General features: G+C 39.6%; 1 protein-coding gene across 5 annotated transcripts in view; it reads right to left on the bottom strand.

Annotated features, from left to right (window-relative positions):
* Positions 1 to 16,962, bottom strand: part of RAPGEF4 (Rap guanine nucleotide exchange factor 4) — a 152,174-nt gene extending 135,212 nt beyond the window's left edge. For all 5 annotated transcript variants that reach the window (XR_007904528.1, XM_051787373.1, XM_051787374.1 and 2 more), the window contains exons 1-3: positions 16,819 to 16,962; positions 3,767 to 3,909; positions 2,600 to 2,688 (exon numbers count right to left, since the gene is read on the bottom strand). Coding sequence is in view for 4 of the 5 variants with exons in the window: in XM_051787373.1 (XP_051643333.1) it covers positions 2,600 to 2,688; positions 3,767 to 3,909; positions 16,819 to 16,883 (297 nt within the window). In the remaining variant the exon portion in view is untranslated. The remainder of the gene's footprint in view (positions 1 to 2,599; positions 2,689 to 3,766; positions 3,910 to 16,818) is intronic.
* Between the last annotated feature and the right edge of the window lie 7,785 nt (positions 16,963 to 24,747).

The following is a 24,747-nucleotide window of genomic DNA, read 5'->3' as shown; positions in this document are numbered from 1 at the left end:
ATGTGCAGCAAAACGCGTGGGAATTAATACCTCACTAGCTACACTGAAGTCCTGATCCATTAGTGCATTAGGATATCATTTCTAGTGCAAGACATGTAACTACATGATTCTGGAGGAACAAAGGCCATTAAGACATTCTTAGTAGGCACTAAATAAACTGCACTTCTTGTGGGAGAAAGCTTCCAAACACCAAAGGTGACTGCATAATGAGTTAGCACATGGTAGCTGTTACACAACGCATTAATTCCCAGCCTTGATGACACTTAAGTTCCCCAGGTAGACAGATAAACACCCAGTAAAACTGGGACTCATATTTTAAATCATCTAATACAACCTCCTGTTCATCTTAAGTATTAAAAGATGTCATGATGTCTAAAGACATTTCAACCATATCACACTTTGTATTTAAAAGTTAGGTTCTCTCCTGAAAAGATGGTACTTTCACATGAGACTACAAACTTTCAAACTCAGGTAAACTTCTGTCTCTCTTCTGCTCTGCCGGAAATTTCTCAGTAGCATGAGTGCCATTTATATTATAGTAACAGCAGAGCAATTAGTCTTTGCCTTGACTTTACAAAGGAAGTTTTGGTTCCTGGATGATGTTATTGGAAAATGTGCTCCAGGGAAGGTTACAAGCACCCCTATATCTTAAGCACTGGTCATCCATTCTCAGCTGGGAGCACATTCCTGGCAACCGAGTCTGTCAGGGCTGCCTGACAGCAATACAACACTGTATTTCCTCCACCATCTGGGTTTGTAGTGAGCACAGCAGGAAGGTAGTGCTAGCAAGTACATCAAGATAAAGAATGACCAGCACCATGCCAACAACGAAGTACAGATGAGACTGGAATGGGCATCCAGGAGCTACAGGCAAGAGAATGAGCAGGAGACCAAGAATGGAGGGACATGGTATAATCACCAAGCTGGAGCAAAAGCAGAGAAAATACTGGACATAAATAGTATTTAGGAGTCCCCAAACATCAAACTTATCCAGATAGGAATGGTAAATGCATGAGCTGGTGTCCTTTTGGCAGTGAGGCTGTGTCCTATGGCAACTAGGCAGTGGTAAGAATTCAGTTCATTGCTTCAGTGAGAAGGAAATGTGAGGTTAAGAAATTATTGCAGAGTAATTCCTAGGACTAGAACTACATGAACTGTAGTTCTGTAGTTTCATATTGGCAGGAAAAAGATTTGAACCTGAACAAGCAGAAAAAAATATTTACATTTTATTCATTTAAAAACTGAAGTGTTCCATACTCCATCTAATAGAACAAATCAATACTCCAAACAGATTCTTAATTTAACTCCCAGATCCAGGTTGTGCAGATGTATTCCTTTCTGATTCAGTAAAGAGCATCGATCCTTAACAATAGTGCAGTGCCATCTTTTGGCAAACACCAGAAATATTCCTAATTGCTTCAGACCTGCACAGAAAAGGGCCTCATAAGAGCCCAGTACTGTTCCAAATTGTGACCACACCAATGACAGCCAGGCCATGCCAAGAATTGCTCAAATGAGGCTAATTATACTCACAATCAATTTCTACTTAGAACAGTGAAGAGATTGCTAAAAATAATTATATGAAGGAAGTTCCTCTTTTATCTATCGTCATACTGCAAGAAGTAGAAAGACCCAGCACTCACACGCTGCCTTGACTTGCATTCTGACCCAATCTCCCTGGTGATGTGATGCTCAACAAAGTGAAAAAATCCAATTTCTGCTATGAGCAAGAAACCTTCCTCAATCAGTCAAACTTTGCACAAAGAATACACCTGCTACATATGCTGTATTCAGTCAAGGTGGGAAAAATGGGTGGTGTTATACATCAGGTCCTGGGTACCTAATACCACTCCTGTGAAGGCACAGTAAATCCCATGTCAGAGGTATAACTCCATGCTGAGCCACATGATGGGACAATCACAGATCTCAAACACAGGAGCAGGGAATGGGACATGATGCCTTCCCAGAAGACTAAGCTCACAGCAAGAAGTGCTTGACTTGTCAGCATGACGTTTGACAACATGGGTGGCAGACTCTCTGTCAGTGAAGTAGCTCATCCTTTTGGATTTTTATTCGTTCTAAATTTTGTAAATCTAGGAGCACCAAGGTACTGAGAAACCATTTGGAATTAGGGGAGAATTCTACTTGTTTTTCTATTTCTTAACACTGAATAAGTATTACCTCCAGGCTTCTGGTCTAACATGGCAGCAGTTCCAATACTCTGCTATTAGATACCTCCCCATTCTTGCAGTGGAGACTGCATTACGCTGTTATCAGACTGCACTGTTAGTGGGTTCGGTTTGAACTTTCTGAACAAGAACTGAATTCAAATATTTCTAGGGACTGAATTAACAACTCTTAGATCTTTAGCTTAATTTCATATGACCCCTTTCCAGAGCATTACATTTCAGTTTTCTTGAAATCAATGGTATGATTTGCCTCCATAAACAAAGACAAATGAGACTAAAAGACACTCAGAGAAACATGCTTTTGATATGACAAAATATCTGTACGATGTATGTTGTTACCGACCTCACTGTAAGTCATATTCTTTCTTTGTACTACTGACTGGATGGTTTCAATGAAAAATCTATTTTACCTGGTGGTTGCTTGTATCAGAAACCTTCACATCCAGTGATCCTGTCAGAACAGCATACCAGTTCGTCCCAATATCACCCTGACGGAATACTGGAAAGATGAAATTTTGTAAATAAGAGCTACCTCTTTTAGTTTAGCAACATTAACAAATATTTTTCCCACATATTACTGCAATTCTGCAGTCACTGCTGGTACTATATAGTTTACCATATCAGACTATTTATTTACTATTAGAACAATATTTCCAATGACACTAGAAAGCACATATTTAGTAAACTGGTCAATACACTGTGGAAACAATGGAAGCTTGTAGAACTGCTTCACACTTCTCCCCAGTTTGCTTCTTTTTTAATGTTCTCTTAGTTAATAAACCAACAGAACAAACAAAACAAAACAAAAAGGTTTTCTGATCAATGTCCCTTTGAAATTCATAATCTTCCAGTGCAGACACAGCTACCGCTGACTTCAGTAAGAGTTCTGGCAAAACAGTAACTGCAGGACTTTGATGTCCAGGTATTCCAACTGTGTGATTACAGACCACTGAAATTCCTATTACTCTAACCAAACCTCAGAGCTGTATGCCAGATTTACCTGAGGTGTATCTGAGACTCTACTAATACCACAGATTGTCATCAGCTATTTCCCTGGTAGATTCCCACCACAGGACCACCACTTATTTCCATCTCAGCTTCACAGACCCAAGCACAGCTGTCCACATGCACCTGGTACATGTGCTGCCAGGGCAGGCACAGAGCACCCTGCAGTAATATGCAGCTCTGCAAGTCTGGCTTGTGCTATCCAGAGTGACTGGAAAGCACACACTGTTAGTGATATGCCTAGGTGATACACCTTTGCCCCTGACAGCACAAAGCACCCACAAAAGAGATCAATAATACATTTACAGGGGAAGAATGAGGCTTAAGTCCAATGAATTGCTTGTAATCTTTCAACAAAACAGTGGTAGAGTCCTAGGTCCAACTGTGTGCCTTGTTACCATAGATTCAATACACATTGCATTTGTAGAGCAAGCAGCACTTTAGCCCTGCCTTGCCCCATGACTACAACTGTAAACATTTCATGGCCGTTTCTCATCAATCTCATAAAGACATTCACAGCCTAACCTCAATTTTATCTACATAAAATAGATAAATATAGGAAGCTCCCTTACATGTGATTCCTTTTTCCAGATTTTCATAATATCCACAAAGACATATCTGCTGGAGAAGGTTTGGATGAAATTTCTCAAAAGCTTTCACTTCTTTCAGTCGTGTGAATATTATATCTACATCTTCACTAGAACGTTCCAAAGGTCTGCAAGAAAACAAAGGACAAAATTCTCAAGCACTTTATCAGAGAAGCATCCCCACCTGCATGCACTGAACTTACAAATGCATTAAATGTCACACTACAATATAAACCAACTAAAATGCATTTCACAGACATATAATGAAACCCTTTCAACACATCCTAACAAGTGACCTTTATCAACTTGAGCATGATTCTTATCATTTCAACACAGTCAATATCCAGAAGCCCATTTAGCACCAAAGTTCTGCTGTAACAGTCACTGTAAAAGTATATATAATGATACAGTCCTTATCCTAAAGATCTTACAATGATATATAGTTTTAGGTTTGTAAGGGAACATGAACAAACAGATGTTCAAACATACAAGAGGTCTGTGGAATCAGTGCCCAAAACAGAAGTTTTCTATCTGGCTAATGAAAAGCTTTAGATAAAAACAGTAACTCCTATATTCAAGCTTCTCTTCTGCATTTGACTGAGTATAAACTGACTTGATTGTTCTGTTTTCTCACTTGAAAGCAAGAAAGACAACTTCCACAAAGTTTCTGCCTCTTAGTGTTGGACAAATTAAATATGCAAGCAAGAATCTTAACTCTTCCTTGGTAACAGTAAAACATCTTAATTCAAAGGCTTAAAATATTTAAAACCTATTACAGCAACACCTGTAAAAAAAACAAGATTTCAAGAAAAATTGTAGAACTCCCTCCAACACAGAAGCATGTGGACCAGCAGTTCCGCAGGTTCAGAAAATTACTACATATTTATGAAACTAAAGTGAATTAGCTCTATAACATACATTCTAAATGTGATTACCAAATGTTATGAATCAGCAGGTAAGCCAATCACTAGCAGAAAGAAGCCAACCACTAGCATTAGAAAGAATTGTTTATAATAGACTAAATGCCTACCACCACACACAGAAAGAAACATAGCACTTTCCTAGGAGAACATGCTGGATCAGATGCACAAATCATTTATGTATAAAGCTGTACCACAAAGACAGACAGTTGTCAGTGATCATTAGACCTATCACTCACTCAAACGCTGCTAGTTAATTTTACTGACAAAAATGTCCTTTTAGCCAGTGGATGAGCCTATAATGAACAGAAATCAGGGAGCTACAATGAACAGAGACTAAGTTCACAAATACATCTTTATCACCTTATTGCTACACCCACAGAGTAAGCACTCCTTTTAATAAGATTTTTTTTTAAGATTCCTCTTTGAAATCAAAGACTTAAGGAATCCCAAGCTCTGTCTCAGGGAAGAAACTCAGATCCTACTCACATTGAATCTCTGTCTCTCATCTTCCTTATTAAATTACATCTAGGAGGGATTAAATCTCTATCCTCATTTATACTCCAATTTACCCTTATTAACTACAGATGAGAATAATAATTCTCTGGTGTGTGCAGTTGCTTCTACATCACAGTGACATCCTCTTACCACTTCAAATCACAATCAACTACAACAGCTCTCTTTTGAAATATTTCAAGTAAGATTTTCACCCATTCCTTCTTTTTGACTGTGCACTAGCTGACAAGTACTAATAAGCATTAACTCTCTTGTCAAAATCCTTTTAAGAAGATTAGGAGGTGCAGCTTGCTAACAGATTTAAAATCCACTTATACAAGATCCCTACCCAAACTACACTAGCACTTGAATCACTAACTCCCTTAATTTATGGACTCTCAAAAATAACAGCAAGACTCAACAAGGAAAAAAAGAGATTATTCACAGAATATCCCCTTTTCCTACAAAACTTGTGTCTGAGACTGTTTCATTCCTGCAACTGCTCTCAGCTGACTCCATTCAAGTCAGTCAGTTCATCTGCATAGAACTGACTGTAGGATCTCAAGTGTTTAGTGGTCTTAATAGTTTGATGCAGTGAGATGGGGGAAAAGGAAGCAGGGTTAGCAAACAACATGCATCAGGTTAATCAGCACTGTTGTCTCAGTGCTCTTTCTGAAATATGAGTGCAGAAACATCTTCCACTTTTGACTCTATCAAAAGGACAAGATTGGGGGGATTTAATTCATAGGCTGTGTAGCATTTTTTCCTGAGTTGCTCCAGGGACACAGTTTCCATTTAGTTCAGAAGAAGGTGAGAGCAGGGCTCACTTCCACTGATGTGGCAAGAAGTGTCTTGTGCTAGGCAGATGACTGCAGGAAAACCTCTTTCTTCTGATGGAACTGCCTTATGATCCCAGTAAAGTGAGTTATTATGGAAGGACAAGCCTTCTCATAGGTAGCTGAGTCATGTTTTTTAGTTTTAAACATCAGCACAGGAGTGGGAAATCAAACTCCGTACTTATTTGGAAAGACAAATTGAAGTTCAGTGCTCCTAGTGGTTTACTTCAGCAGGCAACTGAGTTACAGCCCTTCATGTTAGCAGCAGTTACTTCCACTTGGAGGATGTGAAGTGGGCATTTGAAGAGGGGCACACAGACGTGCTCTAAACAAAAAAAGGAACACAAACTATTAAGAAATACGCTTAGTAATAATCCCAAAATTGTTATATTCCTTACAATGCTTCTTAGTAGTTCATTACTACTAAGTAAGGCATTTGTTCCAACAGCCTTTCTTCAAAACATATTGGGTTTAATATCACTGTGTGAAAATATATTTCCACAAATATTTTTACTGGGAGGGCATATATTTTAATCCAGCACATTTAGTATCAAAGCTAGAATTTGGGACAGGCTTTCAGTGAATGATTTAACTATTAATCTATCTTAGAAAAGGTACATTGTCCTCCAGCTGTGTTTTACAAAAAACCCCCCACACACACACACACAAATACACACTCCAAAAAAACCACAACAAAACCAACCAACCAACCAAAAACAACAACAAAAACTCACCAAAAAAAAAAAAAAAAAAACAAACACGAAAAACAACAACAAAACCAAAACAGTAAAAACAGCAACCAGCAAGGAAACAGGCAAGAAATATTAATGGTACCCCAGAATAACAACTTATTCATGTCTCTCAAATGAGACACACAAACACCTAATTTAAGATTTAGCTGTTTGGTTAAGATCATGAGCTCTTATTCATAAAAATGAAAACGTCTGGCAACAAAATGCCTTTGGATTTTTTTTTAGAGCTCCTGGGAAATGTCCTCGATGTTTAGGAGTACAGAATTATTTAACAGTAGGTGTCCCAAGCTGAGGTGGCCCCTAGTCCTTACTAGCACATGAAATTTTGCCTGTGTAAAAACTTCAGACTGCAGTGTAATAATAGTATTAGTAGCACTTAAACTCATTTCTATTAAGTGTTTATAACCTATAACGAGTTTGATTTCAAAAGCATAGTATTACTTTGTGAGAGAGTATGAGAACAATAAAGCACCATGGCATCAATTAACTGCTTTGCCACAAAACTCAAGCAAACTTTGATCACTTTCTACAAACCATCTTTTAACAAAATTATCATAATTATAACTTGTCTGTATCATTAAATTAACATTAATTAATCTATTTATGATGCCAAATTTTGTTTTCTATTTCTGCAGAACAAGCTGCCTTGCCTGGAACAACATCAGAACAGGACAAAATAAATTTATTTTCTCATCACAGCTACCTTACTAAATTGCTCTAAACTTGGTTTTTGTAAAGCAGAGTTTGGAATAATATTTAAACAGCTAATATTATACTATAGTCCTTAGAACATTAATGATTCAATCTATTAATTAGAAAAGTACTGCTGATGTAGATGGAGAATTATTCAAGCTTTATTTTCACTATTGTCACACTTACAGAAGGCAGTGGTATTAATTCAGAAAGGAACCATTCCCCAAAACAGGAAGATGGGCTGCAAAAATCCCCAAGGTGAATCTCCCTATGCCTCCTACATGGCTCCAAAAGCCTCTGAAAGACTTTTCCAGATACCATATCAGAGCACCTAAGGCCACTCCTTCGTAATCACCACTGCTGTTCAATCTCACTGAGTTTAGTCCTCCTCTGCTAAACTACTGCTGGAGAGGATTTCTTTTAGTTTTGTTCTGTCATATTGATGACAATATGCTACTGAAGTGTCCCCTCACTGCTGATGCTGCAGAGTTATAATTTCACATCCATGAGCATACAAAGTTAAAAAATGCATTTCAGTGAGACTTCAGCTACCCCTGGATTTTCTGCTAAAGCTTCTGTCCTTTCCTAAGTGTACTCCTATTTCTGAAAGCTCAAGACCAATGCATGGAATAGGACCACAGATTAATCTACAAATGTGGACACCTCTATTAAATCGATTAAAATTCTTCAGCTCTCAACAGTTTGGTAGACATATGAGCCAGAGTAGAAGCACTTTAAGGCAAGGCTACTGTTCTCATAGAAAATCTATTACTCTATCCGGTGAAACACTCCTGCCCTAGGCTGCCCCCCCCCAGTTTGAAATAAATTTTACCTCCAACTGTGCTGACATCCCATTTCACTGTAGCCAAAGAGAGGAGGGCACTTCCAGTGTTGCAAAGCAGGGCTACAAAATTATCAGGAAAGAGTAATTTATTTTCACTACCCTATAAGCCTTTCTGCTTTGTTTGACCCCTGAATGCTTTATCCAGCTTTTTACTGATACCACTAATTTGTCTCTTCAGAGCATAGTAAGTATTAGGTGGTAATAATGTTTTTACACAGGACATCATCTATTTTCTCCTTCTGCTTCTTCAATACAACATCCCAGCCTACATACACAAGTGACAGCATCAACACTAGTCACACATCTCCAGTCGATTACGCCAATAAGGCTTTTTTAAAGGAAATTTTGTCCCTACTTATTTGGATGTGAAGATTTCGGGCACATATTTTATAGAGATAAAACATCTTCTTGGCACCATCTGCTTGACTATCTGTAAAAGGTGATTGTAAAAAACATCTGCCAGAAGACTGATCTTCAAAAGGATATTAAGCTCAACATGACCTGGCAATGAGCACTGGCAGCCCAGAAAGCCAACCATAACCTGGGCAGCATCAAAAGAAACGTGACCAGAAGGCTGAGGGAGATGATTCTCCCCCTCTGCTCTGCTCTCATGAGACCTCCCCTGGAGAGCTGTGTTCAGCTATGGAGCCCCCAGCATAAGAAGGACGTGAACCTGTGGAGTGAGTCCAGAGGATGCCACAAAGATGACAAAAGAAGAGCACCTCTCCTATGGAAGGCTGAGAGAGTTGGGTTTGTTAAGCCTGGCTCCAGGGAGACCTTAGAGCAGCCTTCCAGTGCCTAAAGGGGCCTACAAGAAAGATGGAGAGGGACTTTGGACAAGGGCATGGAGTGACAGGACAAGGTTTTAAACTGCAAGAGAGTAGGTTGAAATTAGATATCGGGAAGAAATTCTTCACTGTGAGGGTGGTGAGGCACTGGAACAGGCTGCCCAGAGAAGTTGTGGATGCCCCATCCCCAGCAGTGTTCAAGGCCAGGTTGGATAGGGTTTTGAGCAACCTGGTCTAGTAGAGGGCATCCCTGTCCATGACAGTGCATTGAAACTAGATGATATTTAAGGTCCCTTCCAACTCAAACCATTCTATGATCCTGTTTCATATTTTTAAGTACAAACTACTCAAGCTCAAAGTTTAAATACAGATAGAGCATAATTGCTACAATCCTTCACATACAAAATTAGGGCAAAGTATTTCTGTTCATGTGTAGTATATGTAGCTTTATAAAAGAATCTATTTCGATTGTGTTAAGATTAACTACCTAAATGTTTATGTAGTACATTATTAGAGACTTGTTAACCTAGAAGAAAGGAACAAGTTGCAGGTTTTTGTTTTGCTTTTATCAAGTTAATCCAACTATAACCTATTACTTTCTCTGCTACCATATGATATGTCCTTTTTTTTAGGCTCTTCCTCATAATGGGTTTGACACTTGAGAAAGAAAAAACAGAATATATGTAGTTTTACCTTCTTTGCCAAGATGCCTCTAGAATTTTAAAATGTTTATTTCTATAATGTGTTCTATGACCTAAATTCTGCTCTAACTGAATGAAAGCACTGAATTTCCATCCCATGATCTCTTTAACTTTTTAAAATGGCAATATTTCAATTCAGACAGCAATGAAAAGCCCACAAAGGATGAGTAGATGGATGTATTTCTTCCACTGGTGAGGCTGTTTGTAGAAAACAGCTACCACACTATAACAGACAAATAAAATGAGTTCATCTCTGGGTTAAAACCAAATCATCAACGTGAAGATGCAAAGACAAACTCTATGAGCTGGAAAGTACCAGTAACCATTACCATGGACCATTTAGTGAATTTTAATAGTACTTTAAAGAATATTCAGCTGTGAAACATGAGCAAGGAGAGAGCATCAAGGAATGCCATTTAAACTAGATCATTTCTCTACGCTACTGTACTCTCTCCTGTCCCTTCCTGACATGCAGAAAAGCAATGCAGAAGGTTGCAGGAGAATACCAGTACCAATATGCCATTTTCTCTTAGTGAAAGCAGGACAATACTGAAGCAACTCTCGTCCAGGCAATGCTGTAAGGCTCTCTGACTTTTAACTTCTCCTTGAGAAAAGAAAGTTTAAGAGAGGGATACCAGTGATCTATCAAAGCACTTTAGTCCTTTAGTAAGACACTTAAATGCTAGATACAAACGAAGTTACTCTTAATCTGAAGTAGCATCCAGATAAGGTTTACTTCAATGGCAACAGAAGGTAATTAACTCCCCTCAAGAGGCACTTTTCACTTGTTACAGTAGTATTACCAAATCTGTTTTCAACACTCACATTTCAGATCTCCTCTTTCCCTTGTCATGGGAAAAGCTTCATCATGAGGCTTTCAAACAATAATCAAATTACTATTCTTTTCTTTTGATTGTCATTTTATGAGACTTTGGGATTCCAGTTCTCATTTCCTCTGACACACAGGAAATGAGATTTTATTTAAACATTGTTCCCTAGGATTCTTATGCATACAAATAATTCTGGAGTGTTTTTTTTTTAAAAAAAGGCAACACAAGTAAAATTGCTGATGCTTACTTTTCACAAGAAATACTGCAGATAATCCTGTTCTACCAGTTAAATGCAGACTGACTGGCTGCCAGCTGCAGTCAGACAAAATTTGTTATAGTTGAGTTCTGTCTTGTTCAGTGAGAACCAAAAGAACACAAATATGGGGGACTCTACCTCCTCATTATCATATTACTCAATTAACTCAGTTTGATCAGTGCACTGAAAAACTGGAGGGTTAAACAGAACAATCAAGTGCACTTTATTTCTTTATATACCCTGATCTACAAATTATGCATCCTTCCAACAGGTCAACTTTTAGATCTGTACATACAGTGGAATGGCAAAAGATAGATTTATTAAGTAATTATATTCATGAAGATTTACCTCAAGTTAAAAATACACTACGTGAACAACAGAGCTATAGTAGGAGTAGGAAAAAGATTTTTTTTACCTTCATATGCTTTTTAAAAAGACAGAATCCTTCAATAGAAATAAAAATGCACAGAAATTTTCTTTCCTTTATGAAACTTTTTACAAATCATGCATCATTGCAACCAGGATGTGACTAAACCTTGTTGAATAAAGCTTTCAACTTTCATAAACATAAACTGGAGCTCAGGACAGTTAAAATTCCATTTGACAGAAGTAAATCTAGATGAAATTGAATTAACAAGCACTGTAGTTTCATAATAAACATTAAAAGCACCTTAATATGAAGACAGACTCAGAGATACACTGCAAATGAAATTTATAATTGAACAATATGCATAAGTGATGATATCCCTTGATTCAAACTGGCCACCACTATCCACCAATACACCACAAATGCACCTTTACCCATTTAGGATCTGCACTGTTAGAGCTAATGAATATTTAAAACTTACAGCAACTATGAAATAATTTTTTACAGATTTACATATATTTTGACAACTGCTGAGTTCAAAGATGAAATGAAAAGTCAGCTCAGGAAACATTCACTGAGGATTCTGATAAAGTAGCAAGAATAGTAAGTGATCATGCCAAATACAGTGTAGAAAATACAGTACAAAGTATCATTAGAATTATAAGCTTGTTAAATGCAGCAAATTTTAAGATGCAGATAAAAACAGGCGCCACACTGGATAAGAAAAATACTTGCATTTGAAAAATATCTGGTGAACACCTGACTTTCAGGGCATGATTTCAATTAGCTGGTTTGTAGGTTTTTATTGCTTTGCTGGAACATGGAATTCTGTTATAAAAGAAATTAAATCTGCTCAGAGTACAGGACTTTAGAGATCAAATCCTAACATGTCAGAAATAACTCAGGCAATGAGGGTTTAGTCATGTTTCCAGTATCACTTGAAAGAGAAAACCTACAGTTGCACAAGTAGCACACCAATCACCCACTTCACAAGACTACCAATTAAATTTGAATTTACCGTGTCCTAACAGGCATGTGCACATAGTGGCTTGCTCTGGTGGGCCATGACAACGTTTATGCACATGAATGCTACAGTAATCACTTTTTCTTCCTCTTAATACCTGTCCATAGTACAAGTGCATAACTTACTGCAATCACATGGAACAAATGGAAGCTGATACTGGAAATGTCTAAGGCTGAGAGCAGAGAATACAACAGCTTGAATTTGTTTAAAATTCAAAATCCTGCTCTCACTGTGAGTTAATCTGAATTCATATATTCCATCAAATGCACAGACATACAAGCTTGCAGCACACTGTATTAACAATTATTTTGGTTTCTCTAAGGAGATATGGAAAGGAAAAGGGCTTTTTTTATTATTCATCAAGGACTGCACCTTTCCACTGGACTGGAAAATTAACTGCATGATGTGGAAAGATAAATTTGTTATTCATCACTCTCAGAAGATTGCACCTTCAGATGAGTGCTAGAAAGCACTTGGGCTAAGTCTATATGGCTCTGTCTCCAAGATTACACATCCACTCCAGCACCTTCTGCTGATACATCCCCACACGGACTTGATCCAAGCGTATATCAGCTTAGTCACATTCTACAGAGAGAAAACGCCAAGCACACAGACCAACAGGAACTGCAGTGTATGCCCATGACTTTGTTCCAAGCCAAACTACACGAAAATGGTGACAGTTCTATGGATTTGTCACAAATAAAAAGCAAGGGAGAAATTTATAAAGAAGTCAGTGTATGTTTTACGTAGCAATCGTATAAGAATATATTATAAAATAAAAGAGCATCGTAAAGTAACTCTAAAATACTCATAATATTGCCTGATTATAAATCTATATCCCATTATCTTTGACATATTTATAGGTTATAGATGATGACAAGCATTTTCTGTACTTATTTTACAACAATTCTTTCAGAATATCAGTTCTTCATTCTAGCTTATATACTATAGCCTATAGCCCTGTATCCTCATCAGGGGTTCCTTTTTGACTACTAAGCAAACACAAGTAACTTGCATCTCAAATACATGTTACAATGAACCAAAAAAACAAAACCTGATTCAAATGTGTTGGTGTTACATAGCTTTAGTCTGAACTTATATTCAAATCTATGGGAGCTTGGCTTAAAGTACAAATTTGAGATACTAAACAGTATACGTTATTTCTGTTTGGTTAGACATAAATGATGCAAGTCTACAAGAATAACAAGGATATAAAAGCTTAGGATGCACAATATGTCCTCAAAAAGCCCATTCCTATTTGAATAATTTATAAATTACTAGGCAAAGATCACAACACATTTAGCACGACAGGCTAGAGAAGTTACATGCTTTGCTGTGTGATCTGCTCCTCCAGTCTGCTAAGGCACTTAGGGTTACATTTAATTCAGAGAAAAACACAAGATGCTATAGGCAGGTATGAAATCCTGGGATCTCTGGCTGTTGTGAATGCTGTACGTCATTAAAAAGTTTGCATCTGAATCCAATTAAAACAATTAACTGAATTCATAAATATGATCAGGTTTAGAGAAATAAGAGTTATGTAAAAAACACTTTATCTACCATTCAGTCCAGTTAGATGGTTTTTGGTGTTAAAGAAACCATGAGAATAGAGAAGACATTCTTCTTAAGCTAACAATACACACTTGCATAAATAAGCAACTTTTTTTAAATTATGTGCAGATCAGATATACAGAAAAGTGCTAAGATGGTAGGGATGCTTCTGCTCCCTAAGAAATGAGGGGTAAGGCAACTTTTTACATCAAATATAAAAGGACTGGTTTCCTCAACAGAAAAATTATTTACATCTCCAGGTATAACCAGGATGTACAGCTGCTCACCACTGATCCTCTCTCTCTCCTGCAAAAATAAAATATTCTTGATGGAGAACAGTGTTCTGAATTTTCTGTTCCTGCTGTTCCTTGCCTTTGTGCTTGTAACTTCATCTATAAATACTGTCCTGTGTATTTGATTTTTAAGTGCTGATCTTTGGCTTTTGTGGCTAGTAACCATACTTAAAAGATGTATGGCCAAAGCACTGCTATTCCCAGCCCACAGCACCCTACACAGTAATAACATTTTTCCCAAAATATTTTGGCGTTTCTTCATTTTTATAGTGCTCTTATTCTAGATCTTAGTCGTTCCAGTTTGACACATGACTTGGGGAACCACATGAAGAACATATACAAATACATAATTTCTGTACATGACGTAGTTTGCTATTTCCATTTAGAATTTCATTCTGTTTTTCAAATAATTATATTGGATAATCCATATTACAGGTCATTTTAATTGTCTTTGCTGAGGCTCACCTAAAATTTTAAAGCATACTAGTTTTAGAACTGTCTGCCTGCTGAAAATATACTCATTAATGAAAACATACTAAAACTATATTTATTATTTAATAAAAACACATGGTATCCTATAGAGAATTGATTCAATAAATGATCTTGTATTTACAGAACTCACACCTAGGATAGAAAATGCTACATGATGTACACAGATATATTATCTATAGAAAATAAATACTCTAGAAATACAAATATGTAAATTAATCAAAAATGTTTTACCTAACAGTACTTGCATTCCTATAGTACTTTTCCCACATGGCTTTAACTCTGTTTTTTAGATGGCAAAACAGAATAAAATGAGTAAGTGTACTTCCTATGATCACAAAGCAGAGCATAGCAGAGATCAGGAAAAAAACCCCTACAATCTCTCATGTTATGGGTTTGTCCTACATACAGACTGCCTTCTGGGAAAGGATAAGGCATAATTCTTAAAAGCACTTGGAAATGATTGTTTCCACTCAACAAATTGGTGCTACTAGGTTACTTCAAATATCAAAAAGTGAAGAAAAAGGTTTATTTTAATATCTCTGATGAAATTCCCATTACAGAAATGGTCAGCATATTAATTTCCATACAAAATAATGGCAGACAAGATTTATAAATTAAATGCCTCACATATGTTTCCTAAATACATCATCCACTCCCCAAGGCTATGCACTTCATTAGACATGAACCCTGAATTTTAGTTTACAATTTAGATCTCATGATGTATTGCATTTACAAAGACAGAAATCAAAGGATCACCTATGTTAAACGTACTGGGGCTCATCCTCTCCTTCTTCACATCCACTCAATGTCAGCTTACAGACAATTAGGCCCTCTGCCTCTATTTGGTTTCTATATGGCTAGATTACCATCAGCAGTTCTGCTCGTACATTTAGAGTACTTTCAACATTTATACACATTACTTAACCTCTAAGAGGTTAGTCTTCTCTTAAGACACATGTTACAGAGGGGGAATCAATATCTGTGGTAGGGTCTAGACCAAAAGTTGATATTAACTTGCTACAGTTTGTTGCTTGGACTGTTAAGGAACACCTAATTAGAGGTGCAGCCCTACAAGACTAGGAGGTTACTTGGAAATGGAAGAAAATACGAGAAGGGGAAGGCTCCTTCTGTGTGCACATAGAAGGACATTTTGTGCTTTTATGTGCACAAAAGCTTCCCTCTACAGCAGAGCCCCAAATGGCACCACCTGTCAAAAGCTGGCTCGTGATGCTCAGTAAAGTGCCATACACCACATAAGCTTTGTTTGAATCATACAGTGTATTTATGGTCTAAATTTTTGTTAATGATTTTCCTAGACTATAGGAGACACAGTGAGTGCTCAGAAACCAAACGACTTCTGAACTAATCCTGGAATTCGTGAAGGTAGGAATAGAGCAAAAGGGCGTTCAAACCACCCACCACACAACTCGACGCTGCGAGACTTTTGGCTGCAGCACCCGAGGGAAAGCACTCCAAAGAATTTTTAATTTGTCTTTTTTAAATAATGAATTTGACGGTATTTTTAGCAGCGCGCACACCACGTCTGAGCACACGTCAACCCATCCGTGGCTCTCACCCACGCGGTGCCGGGGGCACAACCGCGGCCCCCAGGACGCCGCAGCGAGGAGAAGCGCCCGTCGCCACCGAGGCGAAGGTCCCTCCTCGCCCGCTCGCCCTGCAAGGCGGCGAGGCGGAGGCTGCGAAGTGGCTGAGGCGAGGCGGGGGCGGTGTGCTCAGGGGAGACGAGGCGGGGCCGCTGCGCCGAGGGGAGGGGAGGTGCGGGCGGCAGCGGCCGGGCCGCTGGGGCGAAGGTTGGACTGGGGCTGAATGTGGCGGGTCTGCCGTGGCCGGCACGGCGGGTCCCCGCCCGGCAGCCCCAGGCCCTCTCCCCGCCCCGGAGCGCCCCCTCCTCCACCACGTGCAGCATTTTCCCGGCGGGGAGCAGCAATCCCAGCGGGCACTGCCCGTCCCCTCCGCTGCCCGGTGCATTTCCAGCCCTCAGCCTGCCCCGCCGCCCCGGCTTCCTGCGGGCGTTTTGCTTCCCACCTGCACGCTCCTTATGTAAGGCAGGATCTGATGGGGAGCGGGGAGGGGATGTCAGCGCGCACACGCACTCGCACACACAGACAGACACACACATATGTACACATACACGCAGCATCTCCCCGCAGCCGCTCCCGTGAGGATGCCCATACCTTTTATCCAGGCACGCGATCCACTCGCCGGAGGACGCGGAATGGGAGGTGTGAGCGGCGACCATGTTGGACAGGGCTCAGGTCGCCGCGCACCCGGCTGGCGGCGGCTCCCCCCACTCGCCCGCCGGTCGGTCGGTCCGTCCGTCCTCCCTCCCTCGCTCCCTCCCTCCGCGCACGGCGCGATGGGCTCGCCCAGGCCCCGCCGCAGCCGCGGTGCCGGTGCGGGTCCGCCCGCCGCCCTCCCGCCCCTGCCCGCGCTGCCACCGGAGTCGCCGAGGCACCCCCGGCCCTGCGCCCCCGCAGCCGGGGGGGAGCGGCCCGGGGAGGGGGCGGAAAGAAGTCACTCCCCTCCTGAGAGGTGTTGTCGTCCCCCTCCGGCTTTCGCGAGCTCCCCAGTGCCCAAACACTGGTCCCTGCCCTTGCTTCACCAGACATGTCCTTGACATGTCTTTTTAATTAAAATAGTCAGCTCAGGAGTATTTTAGCAGCACTCCAGATCCCTGTTCGTGTGTCCCCCCAGCAGTGAACACATGGTGAGCAAAAGGAAGGTGCAGTCCATGTTCCAGGATTTTTCCTGAAGGTTTCTCCAGCCTGCTGTCCATACTGTCATTGCAAATGAAATTGTGTCCTAAGGCTTCTTGTTTATTGTAGGTGAAAAATGAGCTGGGCAGTATAGCCTGTGAACAGGATTTAGCACTTGGAGGGAACCCAAGACAGAGCATGAGAAAGGTGAGTCTACTGTACAATGAGAATTACCCACACCCTCCTGTTGTCATAGTGTGGCCTGCAAAGTGCAGGGGTTTTAATGATGCTAATGTATGATATAAGAACTGATGAACAGAAGAAGGAATGCAGAGCAGCAGGTCTCCCTGTTTTGCAAATTTCTACATGAAATATTTCCTATAAAATATTTCAGGATCTAGATAATATCTTCCCAAGTAATCAGTGCACGACCATAAGATTCTGCTTACAACTTGCCTTGAGTACCATGGGAGAAGGGTAGGAAGCTGTAGAAATCTCAGCAGGATGTTTGGGGTTTCATGTGTATGATAGCAAAGTAAAACTCAAACTCTGCCTTCCTTCAGGCTTATAACTCCTCTGCTCTTCAGTGTGGGGACAAATGATTAATTCAGATGGTGAGCATCTGCCAGTGCCTTTCACAGTTCTCCATGGGCTATCTTCTCTGCTCTCTGTTGAAATTTCTTTGGCTGTACCAAGTGTAATTTTCTTACAGACATGTGCTACTTCACATTTCACATCTGCCTTTTAATTGGCTGCATTGCTGCTACAGCTTCTTTAGCACTTTAGCAGAAATAAATGTTAACATTGGGATACTGAACAGTATGATGTAAAATCTAAGGAAATGTATCTAAAAATCCCTTTTGCTAAATAGATACTGCTAAGAAATTGGCATAGCAGAGGAGAATGCCAAAAAAGGCAATTCTTTCATTTTGCCTCCAAAAAAAAAATGGAAGTGCATGCTAGAGGAATAGAAGAGGCTGCCAGTCAGTGAGATCAAAGCTGCAGCTCTTCCTTTGCTATAGTCCATAGGGGAAAAAAAAGAGAATTTTTTGCATCTAAGCAGTCAATCTACTCGAGGAAAATCAATGCTATTCATTCGTCAATATGCAAATGTTTGGGAGCCAATAAAACAAGAGCTTAAAAGGTAAGAAACTCTAAAATTCTCAGTCAAATTAATGATTTATAACACAGTATGTACATTACAGATGAATCAATAAAGCTCACTAATTTTGTACCATTATAAAACATTCATCACGTTATTCCACATAATTACAATTTTCCTTCCAGAGCGGTCACACAAGGCAGCCCTTACTGCCCATTCTCCCCTCAGCCCAGTTTAAGCTGCAGAAGATGCATTTTCCACTTAACTGGCGTCGGGCCGGAGAAGGATCCCAGAAATATCTCCTAGCCGAAGGCCTTCGCCTTTCCTCACGGGCTGTTCCGCGGGCACGAGCAGCGCTGCCGCTGCCGGTGCCGGTGCCGGCGGGTCCGGACCCAGAGCGGCGCCCGCCCGCACCGCCCCGGCCGCCAGGGGGCGGGCGAGGCCGCGGCAGGGGCGCTGGCAGCGTCTCGGCCCTGGGAAGCGGGAGGAAGGCTGGGCGGGAATATCCCTTTGGAATGCTTTGCGGGGATGGGGCCTGTGAAAACCTGGGTCAGTGCTCATGGACCCACCCGTGACCGAGCAACCTGCCTGCCCTGGGACAGCCCTCTGCAGTTACCAGTGCTTTTGACTCCGAGGAATGCGAGGCCTGTCGGCACGAAGCGGATGTGGCTCAGGTGCGTGGCTGTGGGCAGACAGCACTCAGGTACCTTTTTGTGGAGTAACCATTAAACGAGAGTTTAACACTTTGTGGATTATATAAACTAGACAGGCCCAGCGTGGGAAACCCTAGTAGGAACTAGGAACCCTGGGTACATCTATACGTCATTCAGAAGTGTCCCAATTAGAGAGCAATTAGAGCAAGACAGCCAGAATTATCTCTGTATTATGAGTAATCGTGTAGCTTTCTGATTAAGACACGAGTGAAACTTCTCAGAGAAACAGAGAAGTAGTGAATAAATAATTGATAGGTACATATATCAGCCTTTATCAATCAAAGGGTCTCCAAACTGCACAGAAATGTCAGGAGCTCCTGACTACTGAAATCAGAAATCCTGGACACCAGGTCAGTGCATGTTCTCTTGAGATAAAAGCTGCCAAATAAATGCTATATATCTCACATGACAAGTCAAATCAAATGCAGATTATCCTGTGACTCTTAAGAATTCAAACCATAACAAGCCTAGGTAACATATCATTTTAGAGTATTGGCCTTATGTTAATGGGGTCAAGTACCCACTCACTTGGGAGAGCATACACTAGAAGAAAAATGCTGAAGCACACTTCATTAGTTTATACTCTGTACCTCCTCTTGGTGCCTCACAGTGTCCATTCTCCATTACCCTTGTAAGCTATACACTTGCATGAAAAAAAGATGACCCAAAAAGATATTTGAGACCCAGGAATTGTTAATGGCCAAAAATTCACTTGTGCTCAGTCTCACCTGTATCTACACGTGCCTTTTATTACACCTTTTATGAAGTTTCACCTGAGAAAACATAAAAGGACTATGCCTCGTTAAAATGACTGGTGGTTGGAAAATCCCTTTCTCATAAACAAAACCTTTTTTTTGGCATTTGTGGAACTCCACAGTAATGCTTCACATTTAATTTCTCCTAGCTGAACAGAAGGATAGTGGGATTTTTTAAAATTTGATTTGTGAGATTTGATTATGCAGCCAAAAAATTAAAATGGCAGCTGCTTTCAAAGGAGGTTGCTGCTGGGAAATGGACAGTTTTCACCGGAGGTATGTGAAAGATCAAGTGGCCTTTTAACTTTCCACAGTTTAGGAAGGAGTGACAGAGCCATGCAGGAGCCCTTAAAACACAGAAAACCAGAAATCAGCCAGACCTCAAGTTTTCACATGCTTGTAAGACTAAGAGTTCAAAGGTGTAGGGTCCAAATTGTTGTTTGCATTATGGGACATAAGGCAAATCATGTTGAATTCTTGAACCAAAAGACTAAATCATAGTTGTTAGAGCTTGAAAAAAATTACTAAATATGTTTATTATGATTACGCAGTAATGGGGAACAGAGGAGGGCTATTGTGGAAACCTCTTTATACCACTAATTATACCAAAAACTTTAAGAGGTTTCAAGTAACTGCAATAATAATAATAATGTTAAAGGGCAGTAGGGGTTGCCTTATTTTCTGTGGCAGTTTGGGATGCTATGTATGATAGCTCATACTAAAGAAATTAGTTATGATATAGTGACACATTAGTGGTCACAGAATCTATAACCTCCCAATTAGCATCATAAAGCAATTTTAATTTCAGAGCAAACTCACAAAAAAACTCCAGAAGCTCAGTCCTCAGTTCTAGCCATCTATGTTCAAGAGAATACCTGGGAGAAACAGTTGGTTTCCAGCCACCAATGAACTCTCCTGATTCCTGTGTCTGTGGAAGTGTTGCTCAGCCTCAGGACTCTTCTAATCCAAGCTGACTGTACTGAATCTAGTTGATAGCACAAGGCATTGACTACATCCTTTGTCCCTAAAATGCAAGTCGGACACAAGGTAAGATAAGGCCAGCTCCACAAGCTTCAAAACATTTAATATTTCCTTTCTCTAGAGAAACTCATTTTTGTCACTTAAGCTGATTTAAAGCATGTTTTGTGTTGTCATGTAGAAGCCAATTTAAATAGTTTAAGTTCAGAATGAGCACATGGATTCTACCTCAAACAATAGTTTAAATTCATGTATCACTCAGAAGTTTTGGAAGGAAGATTGAGATCACAGAACTGTGATCCATGTTTAGAATACAGCAGTGCCACATTCAGTGTGGTTAGAGTTGTAGGAACCAAAACATATTATCAGTTGTACAAACACAACACCTACAGACTTCAAAGGAGTAATCAGGATATAGTGGAATAAAGATGGAGAAACCTGCACGTGAATTCTTTCGGGATTTGTATGCTGGGGAAGCTGCAAAAGATGTGATGACATACCAACTTTAAACCAATGCATGTATTAATAAAACTGTCCTGTAAAGCCTACAAAAACATACTGATTCTCCTCTCCAATGCTAATCCTTAAACCCAACATACAGTGATATAACAAAGGGTGTTTTAGAACAAGTAGGGACTTCCTTTCCACATTAACTTCCTGCATCATTCCATGTTCTATCTTTTTCTTTCTCCTGTTCTCCTTACTAATTCAGGACAACTCTCCAGTTCCCTTCAAAGTACCTTCTTCAGAAATTCCACGGCACCACAAGCCATTTCCCCCATAATTCAGGAAGCCCACCAAACTTCTTATGATAGCTCTACCAAGATATTCTCAGGAAAAGGTCTCAGAACAAAACAGATACAAGTGAGATAGATATGGACAGACAAGCAAGAAACAGATATACTGGAAAGAAAACATACAGTGTCCTCTATAGAAGGTGTAGCATAAGCACAGGTGCAAGGCAGAGAAAACACAGCTGAGTTGATATTTATATGAATTGATAAAGTTCAGATTCTAGGCTCTTTAAAATTAGTTGGTAGTTCGCTGTTTGTTCAGCTGGACAGAACTGTTTCCTAAATTCCTGAAAGCAAAAGAGTTAACTGGACTTATAGCATATGTCCAATTTATATAGGCCTTACAAGTTATGAAGATTTTCTGGACAGTAAAAGATTGATTGTTCACTGTATATAATGCTGTGTTCTGCATCATTTTACCCATCCTTATATGACATTGTCCTTCCTAATGAAGTAGACTAAAAGCATTGTCCATAGTAAGGACCAACACAATCAGTATTAAGTTAGTCTATACTCCTTGAAATAAAATAGTCTCAAATTTGTAGCATGAAATGCAATGAGTCCATGTTACATTTCTCATTAAGAAAACACGAGGCAGAGCAATCCCCTTTTGTGTTATTACTTGGCACAGGTTTAGCAGCATGTTGCACAGAAGTGCTATAAACATTTTTCTGTTTGAAGACCAATATCAAAGCCTTTCTGTGGCATCACATTTTGAACAGATGGTCATTTGATTTGCACACCTGAAATCTGAGCCGGTATCCTGAGATTAATTCAAAAAAGACTCAGAGAAACCACACAGAAATAGGCTTCAAATTATTAACATTAACAACATGGGTGTGCAGAGGTTTCATATTTTCTGTTTAACTACTTTCTTTTGAATAGGGGCTTTCTCCATTGGATTTTTGTCAAATTCTTCAAGTCTTACAAAACCAGATGAGCAGGGGAAGGTATAAATGGAGCTATTCTGTTTAATATACTTCCTCAGTTATGTTAAGACCTAGATAGCTGCACTGGCAATGGAAGGCAGAATGTCAGAATCTTATTTCACAGGAAAAAGAAAATCTATTGAAATAAATAAACACTAAGTTCTAACTTAATCATAAGAATATTGTGAAGATTAACTAGATGATGAAGTATAGTTCTGTGAAGATGCAATGCTTTATATAAATGTTATTTTAATATATTAGTGTTTAGTTCTAGGGACACATCAGCATACTGTGTTAAAACAGAACTTTGTGTGCACAACCCAGGACAACATAAGGAATTTCAAAATTATAAATATCAGGAAAATACTTTGCAGTTGCCAAAGATATGAAGCAGTCTGGGACTCATACTGTGCTGTGTCCCTTTTCAGTATAGCATTCAGAAGACAATAGCATTGGACCCACATTCTCTGAGTACAGGGCAGACACATCAGTGCTTCTTAACAGACCCAAATCAAACTGATCAGCTGGGGCTGAATCAGAGACTTGGTGAAGAGGATCTTGCTTTATGTCCAGTCGTAGGAATAGGGTTCATGGAGTGCTGGACTGACTCTCCACATTACCCACAAGGGCTGACAGGTACATTATTTCAGCTCCTCACTGAAAGCAACTGTGCTGTCTCTGGGCCAGGCCCTACATGTGTTCATTTATAACACAAAGAATGCACTTGGAAACACCAGTGTACTTATGAGTAAGTACACTGCACTGTCAGCTCAAATGTCTCACTTTCTCTTGAACATACTTATCTTACCATGGTTAATGAAATTAATCATTGGATTGTAATTATTCACTCACTCTTTCACCCAAGGTACAAAAGCAAATGAAAGTTCTTATTGTCTAAATGTGTAATTCCTTATTCCTTTATCCTTCCTTGCCAGCTTTGCTGTATTTCAGCAATCACAGATTTTCATTGAAGGCTGAAAGAAAAGGTGGTTTTGCTTACCTGCAGAGCCAGATGAACATATTTTAATTGTTCAGGCCAAGTTTTATCTTCACAACTTGGTTGCAGCTCTCTCTGCTGGATACAGATGGATATACTTCTGGGCAGAAAGAGCACTAGTTCATGACCTGCCCCTAAATTTGCTACAGCTGCTATTGAAATGATTAGGCTACCATAATTTGTTATCATCAAATATCTAGTTTTCATCATTTTAGTGTGTGGAGTCTGAGGGAAAGCCTGCAAATGCTTAGGAGCAAGCTACTCCATTAAATAACCTTGTGGTCTCTACGTCCTCATAGATGATCCTCCAGCAAGAAAATTTGTAATGGGTAGAACATGGTCCTCCTTACATCCCTTATTTTCACAATATTGATCTTTTCAGAATAAATTAAAATAGATTTTATTTTTAACATTGCTTGATCACTATAGGAAATTTATATTTCCTGAAGTCCATTCCCCATTTCTCCTAGCAATCAGTTCCAGAAATCAAATATATCTATTTATAACTTTTTTCTCAGTTGTGTATTTGTATTGATGCATAGGTGCTTAAAAAACAAAGCTCTGATGCAATGTCAAGATTCTTCTATTTATCTCTGTATGTGTATTATTCACAAGATATGGGGCATAAAATCAATTGACTGCACTCGCCCTGAGCTCCTTCGTGATAATTCATGAAACAACCTCTCAGTAGTAGACACTTTTATTTATGTGAGTACTACACCTCTCCTTAGAATTTGAGGTTTTCAAGGGGAAAAGGAACACGGTACTTAGGTTCCAGGCAAATAAAATCCCTATTGTGTAGGTCAAAGGTGATTTCAATAGCTTTCCCTCTCTAGTTCCCCATGCCTGAAGTGAGCAACCTTACTCTCACATGGATTCCCTGTTTGTAAAAATGATCTGTAAAACATTATCCATATCATAAACTAAGCAATCCTAAAACGCTTTGTGAATGAGTCCTATAAAACTGGAACATGTAATTTAATTAGAGCTGATATGAAATAATGACTTGTGATCTGCAGTGATTAAAGAAGCAAGTCTTTTAATTATTTTCTGCAAATTCTTTCAGTCAAGGAGGCGCACTACTATGAGTGCAATTCAGATAAAATTCCTAAATTATTCCAGTGCAAGTAATAATTTCA

This window comes from Manacus candei, unplaced genomic scaffold, assembly GCF_025592945.1.
Source record: "Manacus candei isolate 608988 ecotype Guabito, Panama unplaced genomic scaffold, ASM2559294v1 h1tg000023l, whole genome shotgun sequence".
NCBI classification, from domain to species: domain Eukaryota; kingdom Metazoa; phylum Chordata; class Aves; order Passeriformes; family Pipridae; genus Manacus; species Manacus candei.
Note: the sequence above shows the minus strand (reverse complement) of the source record. Positions and strands in the feature narration are given on the sequence as shown.